The sequence below is a fragment of the Populus trichocarpa genome, chromosome 7 (genome assembly GCF_000002775.5).
Source record: "Populus trichocarpa isolate Nisqually-1 chromosome 7, P.trichocarpa_v4.1, whole genome shotgun sequence".
Taxonomy (NCBI): domain Eukaryota; kingdom Viridiplantae; phylum Streptophyta; class Magnoliopsida; order Malpighiales; family Salicaceae; genus Populus; species Populus trichocarpa.
The window spans coordinates 8,098,584-8,112,158 of record NC_037291.2 but is presented as its reverse complement, the minus strand read 5'-3'; the positions used below and the strand labels follow the sequence as shown (position 1 = coordinate 8,112,158).

Sequence of the window (13,575 nt, the reverse complement as noted above, 5' to 3'; positions counted from 1 at the left end):
TATGTTAAATATCATATTCAATTTTACTTTTATTTTTAAATTCAATTATAGAATATTTTTGTAATATTAGAAATCATTTTGTTAATTATTATATATGACCCTCATGTTAATTTTTTATATCATGAATATTCTTTATTGTAATTCTTTATATAATTTTCTTATATTAATTATTGTTTTCCTTCAATTGTATACAAAATCTTAAGGTATGATTTTTATTTTTTATTGAAATTTATTTTTTCATATTATGATGAGTTTGTTTTATTTAAAAAAACAATGTGCTTTGTAATACTTATTTTTAATTATTAATTTGTTTTACAAAAAGAATATTTTAATTGCCTTTGCTTTTAATTTTTAAAAATATGCTACTAATAAAAAAATATTTTGTTAAAAAAAGCGTGTATAAGAAAAGAATAAATTCATTTAATATTTTTTCTTTAGAATTGAATTTGTAACTTTTCATACAAATATCTATTTTAATTATAAAATAAATAAATAAAATTAAAATTAAAAAAATTAGCTTGCAACATTGCATGGGTAAAAAACTAATTAAATTACAACACTACAACCAAATGGATTTTTTATGGTGTTTTATTAATTATATGAAGAATGAAACACCTCTAAATGAGTTTATAACAACTTAGTGTTATACCTCAGTTGGTAAAACATGATAAAAAAACCTTGAGGTAGCATGTTCAAATCTTATTAACAACATTATTTTCCAATAAATAATATGTTGTTTATTTAATTTTTTTTTTAAAATAAAGGATGATAACAAGATCAGTCAAGTGGACTTGGTCTCTAAGTCCGTGTGGGCCTGATATGCTACTAGGAGTCAAATACTTGGCCTGACCTGTTTTATTGTTTTTTTTTGCACTCCAAAAAAAATATCAAATTTATTTACTTTTTAGTTTTAATATGATAATTAAATACTATTATAAATTTTTATTTAAATTTTAATAATTTGTTTTTCAATTATTATGTATATGATATAAAAGTACTAATACTAATAATAATTTGATCATGAAAATTCAATTCAAATCTTTTTTCTTTATTCTTAAAATTTTTCAGATATATTTTTAACATGATTTTATCAAATTTATAATGTTTTTAGATTTCAATCACACATAAAATACATATTATTTTGATAATTTTTAAAAATTTCTTTGATAATTATAAAATGTTTGGTTTTTTAATAAAAATAATGATTTTAGTTAAAAACTATATATTTACTAAGATCAACAAGAGATGCATTAATAACAAAAAAATTTCTTCATAAAAATTTTTCAAACAACTATACATTTGGGTTTAATAACAATAACAAACAATGATTCAAATTAAAAACTTGAGATATATTAATAGAAAAATTTATGTTAATTGAGGATTTTTTTTCTAAACAACTGTTTTTTTGGAATGAAAAACAATTCCGTGAAACCTATGTAATTTTTTTGTTGCGTTTACATTTTTTTTCCCTGTTCAATTATACAAACTAGTATATAACTAGAGCAAATAACTAAATTTATTCTCGCTACACACTAATGCAGCTTCCCGGTAAAAACAAAAAGAGAAATTAAAGGCCGGCGTGCCTATGCCATTGACTTAGAACTCAATATGTTCAAGACACTTTGAAAACAAGACAAGGTAGAGTGTGACGTGGAAGAAGATAAGATTAAGATTTTTTATTTTTTATTTTTTATTTAAAAAGAAAGGTTTGGTGACAAACTGCCTAGGAGGAAGCATCCAGATTCCTCGAGAATCATATGATGCGGCAGCCATCATCATCGCCCTCAATCTAAAAACACCGTGTCATCAAACTTCACATAGACAGATAAGAAGCATATCACGTGAGGTTGGATCTCATAATTATCAGCCTGCTTTCATAATTTATGAAAACCCCAAAAATAAAAATAAAAAACAGTGATTTTTGTTTTTTTTTTAAAGGAAAACATAGTTTTTAGATCCGATCCGATTTAAGATACGGGTTTCGAGTTTTGACCGGGTCGTCCGAGTCAATTTGTTTTTGAAAAAAATCAAAACAACGTTGTTTTAGTAAAAAAAATAAAAGTTAATGATTGGAACCAGTACATTTTTTTTATATTTTTTAAGGTGTTTAAATTTTTTATTTTTTATTTTAATTATATTATAATATTATGAAATTGTATAGTTTTACTATTTAAGTTTACATGATTCTCGGGTTAAAAAAAATATTCTTGACAACGTTCGCCAAACAGTTAGGAAGAGGGAGAGGTTTTTATTATTTTAGTATTTGAGAAATAATTAAAGAAGAACGCACGTGTCCGCCATTACTCGGTGGACATGTGGACACTGCACTCCACCGCACACCTTCTCCTTTTGGTAAGGTCAAACTGTTTATAGAAAACGACGGCCCCTCCTTTTTACCTTTTCGACCTTTCCCTTTTTACCCCATCCTCACCTGTAAGGTCATTTATCGTAGCTCCAAACAAGGCACAGTTTCTCCTTTTAGATTGAAGTTGAACTTAACTGTCGTGTTGCTCCTCAAAATAGAAGCACTTTCTTGAATGTTCTAATAAAAATAGCTTTGTTCTGGGGTAAAATAAAAACTCGTTTGTTTTTATGTTTTATTTTTTTTTAATTTTAATTTTTTTAAATTATTTTGAGGTATTAATATTTAATGATAAAATATTTTTTTTCAAAAATAGAAACTTACTTTAATGATAAAATCCAACTACCCAACTTGTGTTATGTAAAATCTAATTGGAAGATATATTTTTGATGAAAAATGTGGGGAAAATAAGTGGTAAAACAAAATAGAATAAGACAAACAAGAGGTAAAGATAAGTGTTGAGAAATATCTATCCATTTTTAATATTTATATTATTTTATTTCTTTTCGATTTAAAAAAATCAATAATATAAATATTATAGATAATAGTAAATTAAAAAAAATTATAAATAAATATTACAGTTTTACTTGCGAGTATGGTTTTTAAAACTTATCAACCTAATCCAACTCACATATCCTATATTTTATTTGTTTTTATATTTGATATTTTATAAATTAAATACTTATTTTTATTTATTTAGGAACGTTTCGATTTAAAGTTCTTGATAGCATGTTTTTTTAAGATTTATTTAATGTAATAATTTTTTTTTCTTGCAATAAATTCCTTTACAAATACAAATCTATAAAAAATTACAATATATAAACTTTATTGATGTATATCTATAATATCCACAAATAATTAAGCCCCATCTAATATATATAATCCTTTTAAATTAAAAAAATTGAATTAATTAAGTGTACAATTTATAAAATAATAAAAGTTTGGTAAAATAAAATCTATAAACACCCTCTGGACAAAGTAGCCACAGATCAAAATCATCGGTTCTAAAACTCATCCAATAAATTTCACGTTATCAGTATTCAATAAATAAACAAATAAATTAATTAAAAACAAACTTCAATAATAATTTTCAAAATCGCAAATATATATACAAAACCAGAATCCGCCAAACCCCAAAACCAGCAGAGTACACAGGGCATGGACATAGCTGGATTTCTAACAAGACGACGCATAAAACTCCACCCTTTCCAAATTACCTAAACTACCCTTCTCCCTCCCTCCCTCCCCTCTTTTTTACTCCAAAAATCCACAATTCTTTCCCCCCTAATTTCTTGTTTTCGGCATCAATGGAAATGACAAATGTGAAATCTGTTGATCAGGCGGTGGAGGGAATTATGAGAATTCATAGATCTTTACCGACAAGACCAGGGATCGAAGAAGTAGAAGCTTCAAAGACATTGATTCGGAATGTCGACAAAGAAGAACAAGCGAAACTGGAAGCGATTTCGAAGCAGACAAAGAGCCCTGATTTTCCTCAAGAGTTGTTCATGATCTTGCAAGAAATGCAAAAGCAGTTGACGTTCTTTCAAAGCAGAGACCAAAAGAGGGAGGCATTAAAATTGCTTGATCTTGAAAATGTTCATAACCTGTTCGATGAATTTATTCAAAGAGCTTCCAAATGTCTTTCTTCGCCTTCTTCTTCTTCTCCCCCTTCTGTTTCTGGGTTTGACTTTTCTTCGAATTATACGAATGGGGGCAGCAGTTCTTTTAAAGGGAGCGCTGCTGCGGGTTCCTTTTCCATTGATGGATCATCCATGGCTACATCGTCTGGATTGTATTATGCAGAGAAAGAGCCGACGAGGAGTGCTGAATTGTTTACTAGGGATGATAGTTATGTGAAGAAAACGAAATCTTCGTTTTATTCCGATGGTATTGGTGTCTCTTCTACGCCGCATATTGCGGACTCTACTTTAAAAGCTAGTTCAATCAGTTCAAGTAAGCTTTGATTTCTTGTCGTTTTGTGTTCATTCTTTAACGGGTTATACTTATTTTAGTTTCCAACTAGTAATTGCTAACAGGTAGTTTTGTTTGAATTGCTTTTTTTTTTTGGTGATAATTTCCAGGTGCGTAATGTTTGTGATGTAAAGGTTGATTTTGTATTGCTAATTGTGTAGGTCAAGATGGTGAGAAGTTGAGTCTAATTAAGCTTGCGAGTTTAATTGAAGTTTCTGCTAAAAAAGGAACACGGGAGCTTAATCTCCAAAACAAGTTGATGGATCAAGTAGATTGGCTACCGGATTCGATAGGCAAGCTGTCGAGTTTGGTTACGCTAGACTTGTCTGATAATAGGATTGTGGCGTTGCCAGACACTATTGGAGGTTTGTCATCATTGACGAAGTTGGATTTGCATGCCAATAGAATTGGTGAACTCCCAGGATCTATTGGGGATCTTCTTAGTTTGGTTGTTCTGGATGTGAGGGGTAACCAGTTATCGTCCCTGCCTGCTACTTTTGGCAGATTGGTACGACTTCAGGAGCTTGATCTGAGCTCAAATCGGCTCTCTTCGCTCCCTGATACGATAGGTTCACTTGTTAGTCTGAAAAATTTAAATGTGGAGACCAATGATATTGAAGAAATCCCATATACTATTGGCAAATGTTTGTCACTAAAGGAGCTTCGTGCAGACTATAACAGACTCAAGGCACTGCCAGAAGCTGTTGGAAAGATAGAGACTTTGGAGGTTCTATCTGTTCGGTACAATAACATCAAACAGTTGCCTACAACAATGTCATCTCTATTAAGCTTGAAGGAGCTAGATGTAAGTTTCAATGAGCTTGAGTCAGTGCCTGAGAGCTTGTGTTTTGCTATATCACTCATCAAGATGAATATAGGAAACAATTTTGCTGATATGCAATCCCTACCAAGGTCTATCGGGAACCTTGAGAATCTTGAAGAGCTGGATATTAGCAATAACCAGATACGTGTCCTTCCAGGCTCTTTTAGGATGCTAACACGACTTCGTATCTTACGTGTAGAAGAAACTCCTTTGGAAGTACCACCAAGACATGTAGCTGAAAAAGGTGCCCAGGTATGTGTACTCTTGCATTTGGTTGTTACATAGGATCCGATCTCTATTTAAAGGCCTAATTTGCTTACACTATGACTGATTGAAGCTCGTCTTCTCTATCTGATCTGTGTTGTCTCAGGCTGTTGTGCAATACATGGCCGAACTTGTTGAAAAGAGGGACATCAAAGCCCAACCTGTAAAGCAGAAAAAGAGTTGGGCCCAAATTTGCTTCTTTTCAAAGTCAAACAAAAGGAAGCGCAATGGCATGGACTATGTGAAAACCTGAATCACCTAACATGAAACACAACATGACCTTTATGTTGGGTAAGTTTGAGAATCATCTTCAGTATCATGTTGAGAGGAGGGGGGCTGTTTGGCTGTGATAAGATTGAGGAGTTACTTCTAAGGCGGGTTTTGATAATTTCACACTGCAAATTGTGCTTTTCTTATTTCATCTTGCATTGATATTGCTGCTGAGTTTAATTAAGTGGCATGCTTACACCATGACTGATTGAAGCTCTTCTTCTCCGTCTTTGCTGAGGTTCTAGCGGTTTGCAAAGCAGAAATTCCAGCGCAACAAATCCACACATCAAACAGGGGACTCAGTTCATAAAACATGGTTTTCACTCTTGATCGTCAAATTGCAGATTTTCATTATTGTTTTGTTTCTATTCTTGGCCTTTTCATTTTATTCCATTTGTATCTGATGCCCTTGAACTGTAAGAGGTGTATAATTCAGCTGGCGGATAGGAGGGCGAGGAAAATACCATGTTTTGTATTCTTAATTGTATGAAGTTTGATCTTACCTCTACCACATGTAATAGAATCTATTTCTATGTTTTAGATTCAGTAGAATTTAAAATTTCTTTTGTCTAATGCTTTTATTGCAGTTCTAGTAAACATTAACATCTGCCGTTCTAGTAAAAGTTAAATAAATCAACATTTTCTAGCTATAGGCCATTTATTCAGGTGCCCGGTGATTTCTTACTGGGAGTATGGTTATATCAATTTATGCTGTGCGCTGATTTCTAGAGTGCAAATGAAATCATGCATGCCATATTGTGTTTAGTTCTCTCTCGTTCCCCTGATTTTGGTTTACTTGATAGGTAGTTGACCTAGCTCCACTAGCATGTGTTTCTTCTACAACAGTCTACTTTGATAATATTTTTTACTTGTATTTTCTGGATTCTTTTACAGATCTTACACAAAAGAGTTTACGTATATTTCTTTCTTTGGTTTACAATATTTCCAATGTTGTCTGATTTATCTAGAAATTGATTATTGAATAACCAATTAAACTGTAAACATGTTGGAACAGGAACATCTTTATTATTAGCATGCTTACAATGATAGCGTATTTATGTGTTTGGAATTTATTTTAGCCATTGGTTATTGATCATTCTTTTGCCTAGAATTTGTTGATATCATAGTTCTATCTGGATTCAGTCTATCTATTAACTGATAGATGGTGAAATTACTGAGAGAGACGAAAAAGAAAAGGATAAAAAGAAAACATTGAAAGACAGTTCTTTGCCTTGGGCTTACGCCAGAATGAGAGCAAACAACATCCATCTTCAGCTCCTTGCCTGTCTTGTTTACAGATCATCAAAGGGGTTGTAAGTGTGTTCTCCAAGAGAGTCCATCCAGAAGCCACTTTTTATGACCTGTGATTTGTGAGTGAGACAGCTATCTATCCCTACTTGGGAAGGGAAACATCAGTGGTCTGGTAGGTTCAGGTAGGTGGGAGGCATCACAAGATTTTGTGGCAAAGAAGTTGATAATTTCATGGGCTGAGTACAACTTCACATGATCAGTCTAGGTTAGGGTTGGCAAACTTGAATTTGAAGATCTTGATGTCTCCAATATGACTTCAGCTCTCACGAGCTATGCTTTGCACTCAGCTTGACATTGCTCTGAACTGCTTTAGTTTACCTTGTGTATTCCATACATCATTATATATAAATCATACACAGAAGATGGTGGGTCAGTACCGACTGAATCGTACCATGTTGAGGTGACATCTCTTTAAATCAGAAGGTAGCTTTTTTTAGGGAGAAATAGGAAATCAGCAGTTAGAGGCATTATTAGAGTGATTGGATTCTTTATTAGGTAAATGCCATGCTAATCATTGCTATTATGTATACCTGAACAGTCTTGTTTGTATTGGATCATGATAATTATATAATAGAAACAGACTGTTAGTTTCAGGAAAACAGACTGTCGTTTGTATTGGAGTATGTTGGCACTGATCAGGTAGCAAAACACTCTTTGACTTGGACTTTTCGAAGGGTTTAAAGAACAGCAGCTTGTTTGCTTAATATATATATTTATGATTTTTCAGTTTTGGGATCTGGGAAGCCAGGCATAAATAAGCTGGAGATGATGACCGTAGGATCTGGCTTTTCTGTCTTCCTTTTGAAAACAAGAAAAACTTCCATGGCTGCATAGTTAAGACACAGAACTCAAAACCATCCTCTCCTAACAGGAGCTTTCTTTTGGATTCGATATTCAAGTGGCATCCACTTATCACAAACACGAAAATTAAGCCCACTTTTCTAGTTTGGTTAAAAACAAACAATCGTCAGAACCTAGCCTTGGAATTAAATCCACTTGCAATTAAGTCAATCTAGAAGGTTTTGGCTTAGAAGAAGATACAGTGCTATTTGTTAGATTTTTCTGTAGGAATCGTGCTCGGTGTTGTTTACTCAAAATTTCGAAGGCCCCGCCAATTAAGAATAACAATTTTGATTGATTATTAATTTGGCCATACATGGATAAAGCTGTAGGTGTAGGTTGATTTTATTTATGTAAAATGATTTTTTTTTATCATTAACATTCATTTTTTTTAATTAATGAATCTAATGTTTAATTAATGAGTCTAAGGTAAGTATAAGGTTCATGGGACACAAATATTTTGCAAATAAAATTATAAAATTATTGTAATTATGAGATTTTTATTGTATCAAAACATTGTTCTTAAATATTCATGGTTAATGTTCTATTACGAATGAATATTAATTAGAGCTATTAAGACCGGTACATATTATGTTCATTCCTTTATGAAAAGAAGCAGTTGATCTCATAAACTAAGGTATGAGGAATACCTCAAAGTAATATGTATGTGCTTGTTAGATGACATGTACACTACATAGACCCGTAAGAGAATTCCATATGGAAATATCACTTATGTCCATGGAAAGACTCGTGATAATTGTGTAAGTGATCTTTAGTTATCTTATAAAAAAAGTATTATGCTTTATCCTGATCACATGTTGTCTTAATCAAGGGTAACAAATGGACATATATTGAGTATAAAGGTATTTGAGTAATCAAGAGAGGATTCATCACCCTAGATAAATTAGAAAAAATATTTCATCTGTTCTCAAATAATATTTATTGTGAAATCCTTAGTCAAAGTGGAATGAAATGAGTTTTGAAAAGAGTTTCAAAATCTTATTTAAAGAATCAATGACTATAATGTTGAGAATTAAAATGATTTAACAAAGCAGACACACTCCATGTTATAATATTTAAATCAGAACATTTATGATGAAGGGATAATAATTACATTGAGAAATTAATTACTAAAAGGTTAAGTTAAACCACTATTGACTTTTCTAATATTTGAAAGATCATGACAGGTTGCTAGATATTATACTTGATCTTCAAATATAAATCAATTAATTGTTGAATTGATAATACATTAACTTGTTTAATCCTATTTTATTTAAGATTATCATTTATATTTGGCCCAACTTATTAGGGAACCTAATGGGTCACACACATAAGAACTATTGGTCAAAAATTAAAATGAGATGATTAATCAAGTGTGATTTGATTGTAAATTAATTTTAGAAATTGAGAACTATAATGTAATTAATACAAGAGATTACAATTCTAGACCTAGAAAAATCAAGTAGGGACTTGATTGATTAATATTATTGAAGAAGAAAATTGATATTTTGTTATTTATAGAGTTTTACACTTTCCTATAAATAAAATGCTATGCCTCTTATATCCTAAGAGAAAGGTGAGAAAAATACAATATGTAAACACCTAAAACATAAAAGAAAAGAGTTAGCACTCTAAGGTATACAATCCCTCTCTACTAAAAGTGTTTAGGAGATTTCTTATGGGTGGTTCGTGTGGATTACTGTTAGAGATTGGATACTTAAATGACTTGTGGTTTGCGACAACCCAGCCTTTAAACAAATATTCAAAGTTGAAAAGAACATCTAATTTTTAGGTAATCTTTGCATAAACACTAAACAACTCTAGATCTATCTAACAAAATCCTTGAGACTCCTGAAAAATTTTAAATTTATTATTTTCGCTACGTATATGTTTTTTAGGAAACCCAACAAGAACATCCTCATTTAACTGAACACCACGACTCCTTTACAATCACTAAATCTATTGACAATTGATTGAGCTATGTAAACGGAATAATCATCTTGTCTTAATCCTTTCAGTCGAAAGACCCGTTTACTTGATAATATGATTGTTGAAACCTAGATAAAACCCTTGTTTGGTATTGCGTTTCAAACGAGGGTTCGCCAAAATTTGAATTTTTTTTGCTTAATTTTGTTTTTAAATATTTTTGGATTGTTTTGATGTGCTGATATAAAAAATAATTTTTAATATATATATATATATATATATATTATTTTGATACATTTCCCAGTGAAAAACACTTTGAAAAGCAACCGCTATTATACTCCCAAACACCTCGACCCGTACGTACATCTCATTATATTGTACAATATTACATAGATAGAACAACCAAACATTTGCTCCTAGACATCTAATGTGGAATTGTATTTCACATGACTAGTTAGGAGTTATAAGATATTATTTGTTAATAATTAAGAATCAAACTTCAATTCTTACTTATATGAACTAAATTGATACAACCTTTTACTATGGCCTCATTGATAAAATTATGCAGCCATAGACATGCATTGAGGTCCATTATATATTGTACAGAACATGCATCATAAAGGAGTAATTGTGGTAGTTTTGTAGGTCAATAGATGTTTCTAAACCATAACCTTAGGATTAAAACCTCTAAAAACTTATGATACAAATAAATCCTAGATTATTAACCAATCAAGTTGCTCGGATGGTTTACTGCAAAGAAATGGACTAAAATTAGTCCAAATTATAGGGCTAAGACAATGCTCTTTCTAAAAACACGAAGAAAATTGCCCAACAAAAATACAGAATTGAAGAACAAGGTGCCAAACTAGAAATGGACTTTTAGGCCTTTAAACCTACTGCTTTTGGTCCTCATAAACTACATTATCAATATTAAGCATTGTTGAATAAAAAGAAACTAACAAAAGCATCAAATCATCATAAACATCCATTAAGTTTCATTTTCCAAAACTACCAAATCAAAACAATAAGTATGCTTAATCAATATGAGGTTCAAAATTGACACTTTAACACTCCATAGAATTAAAACAAAACTCAAGAGCCTTGAACAATACTTTAACAAACCAGAAAAATATTAAACACCTTACTGCTATATTTAGTAGATTTCAATCAAACTAAATGCAAGTTTAACATACCAAGACACTAATCTTCACATCAATATATTAAAAAAATTGCATGATATAGTAAACAGAGATTTTGAATCCAGCAGGCCTTATGGACTCCACTTTCAAAGTTTATAAAAGTGTACCTTGCAAGCTTGAAATCTTCAATGAGAGTAGATTTTTGTTGCTGCTTTTCTTTCTTCTTATCTCTAAACCTAACAAGGCCAAACCTTTGAACCTTTTTTGAGCTCTTGAACTCAGTATTGAATCCCTTAAAGCTTAACCAAATTTATTTCCTCTTCTTTTTTTATCCCCTTTTTTTGTCAGATTATCTCTACTTTTATAGGTTGATTCAAAACTTCTAGATGAGTTTGTTAGGGTTCTAACAAACCAAAACCAGGTTGGTTTTATTACAGGATAAATGATTTTTGATTTAGGTGGTTTTGATTAAACGTAGTGGTCAAGGTGAAGTGTTTCAACTCTTTGATATTGAGAGAAGTGTTTTCAACCTTTAATAAGAACCCTCTAGGAATTTCTAAGTGTGAACACATGAAAAAAATGGTTGTTTGTGTGTAAATGCGTATCTCAGTCAGGCTAACTGGGTTGATCATTTTCAAGGCTTCGTCCGAGCAATTCTGACGTCATCATCATTGAAGACCACTTGAAGTTGGTAGAGGGGTGCACATCTTTTGTTTGGATCCAACGTCGTTCAATTTGGAGGTTTGTAGCTCCACATTACCCGCTTGAAGGTGCCAACTTGATCAGCTCAGAATCTAAAAATTGAATGATGGCTGATTTGAGACAAGATGTTGGAGATTTCTATGGAAGAATAGGGATGTAAACGTCCAATTTCATGGAAATACGGTTGTAGAGTGGATGTTCCTCTTCAATTGAAAAAAACCACATGCCATATGATGGTCTAGAACTCCACAACAAGCTCTTGGAAGATGTTAACCTGACTATCGTGAACTGCCGAGGAAAAAGATGAACAGAGGCTAAACGACGCATCGTTTGGGTTAAATACCTAGAAATTAGGGTCTTTAATTTTGGATATGATAGATTTCATTTTAGTTTTTTTCTTTTAATTGCTTTTAATTGCACCCTTAATTGTCTCCCAGACTTTTAATTTCATACAATTTCACCCCCCGTCAAACTTAATCATCAGTCCTAGAGTTTAGCGCCATTTTGATCTTGGTCCTTGGTTTTTGATGTGTGCATTTGGACCCTTAATTGACCATCAAACTTTCAATTTTCTTCAATTTAGCCCATGATTTGGTCAATTTCAGCCCTTGAAGTTTTGCGTCTTTTATGATTTGATCCTTGGATTTGAATTTCTTTAATCAAACCCCTAATTACCTATCAAACTTTAATTTTTTTTACAATTAAGCCCCTGATTTAACTAATTAAACTTTTCAAAGTCTAATTTCAGTCCCCTAAACTTTAATTTCTTTTAATTAAAACCCAAATTGACTCTAAAAAACTGATTTTCCTTGTAATCAAGTCCTCAATAAAATTGATTAAGCCTTTAAAAATCCTCATTGAGTTCTTACTCATCCAAATTATATTTATTTGCCCCAAATAAAAATATTTTCACCAAATGGGTCTTTTGTAAATCAGGATTGGGTCGCCAATTTTGTCGATCTTGTACATTCTGGTCCTTCAACTTGTCATTTTGATCATTCATTACCAACTTGGGCAATCTTATAGGCTTTCTTCATGTGCATCATTTTGTATTTTGTATTTGTATTTTTTAATCTATTTTTTCTTGATTTTTTATGCGGTAAAAATAGGTAACAACATGTACTGTGATTGTTTTCCTAGTGAGTTGTGTTAATGAAAAAGGAATGTTTAAACAACATATTTTGAAAATGAAGATGGAATGAATACGAGTTGTTGTAGGGTCAGATTAGGGTGCAAAAAAAGGCTGAAATAAACAGCCTAAAAAATAGTGTAAAGGAAGTCATTTTAGTAGTCTTATACAAGATGACAAAAAATGGGTGATACAACACTGTAGAGAGGTTCTAGATGTAGGAAAGTCAAGGGTTATTTGTTGGTTTATGTGTTTAAGTTAGGGTTATTTATTGCATGGGAATGGATGGGTGTGTTTTGAATAGGTGCAAGGTTTGAATTTCTCATGATGTGCATAACGATGTGAATTTCCTTTAATTGAGTTAAAGATATGAATTGAAAGAAAATTTTTATAATGAATTCCTTAGTTATGATAACTTTGACCCTATTAATGCAAGGGAGACTGCAGAAGTTGGGCAACAGTCGGGAAAAGTTGAGCGTCTACAAGTTTCAAAAAGGTGCTTGATATTTTATGCTACTTTTAGAATGTTATAAAATTATGTAACTGTAAATTCCTTAAATATATATTTGTATGTTTATTATTGAAATAAAAAAGATATAAAAAGGCAAGTGAAAGTGTCATGGAGATTGTATTAACATTCTTGTATGGATGGCGGGGTCATTAGTACCTTGTGGTTAACCAGATTTGCATGTCATTCTTGTAGATGACAAAGCCTAAATAAGTTAATTGTTAGAAGAAAGATTTTACTTTAGTTAGAATAAAGTTTAAGAATAGAGTTTTGGAATTATTATTTAATCCTTAATATTTTTAATTATGATGTGTATTTAAAATGATG

The 13,575-nt window shown here is 31.4% G+C and overlaps 1 protein-coding gene across 2 annotated transcripts; it reads left to right on the top strand.

Moving 5' to 3' along the window:
* The first annotated feature begins 3,428 nt into the window (after positions 1-3,428).
* On the top strand, positions 3,429-6,266 carry LOC7462576 (plant intracellular Ras-group-related LRR protein 4). 2 transcript variants are annotated; one of them, XM_024605651.2, is made up of 4 exons: positions 3,429-4,318; positions 4,498-5,411; positions 5,530-5,714; positions 5,939-6,266. In XM_024605651.2, exons 1-3 carry the CDS (start codon positions 3,670-3,672, stop codon positions 5,674-5,676), a joined length of 1,710 nt encoding a protein of 569 aa, XP_024461419.2. In that variant the 5' UTR covers positions 3,429-3,669; the 3' UTR covers positions 5,677-5,714; positions 5,939-6,266. The 2 variants fall into 2 exon arrangements, with proteins under 2 accessions (XP_024461419.2, XP_052310557.1); XM_052454597.1 differs by having other exon boundaries at positions 5,530-6,266.
* Positions 6,267-13,575: the final 7,309 nt, after the last annotated feature.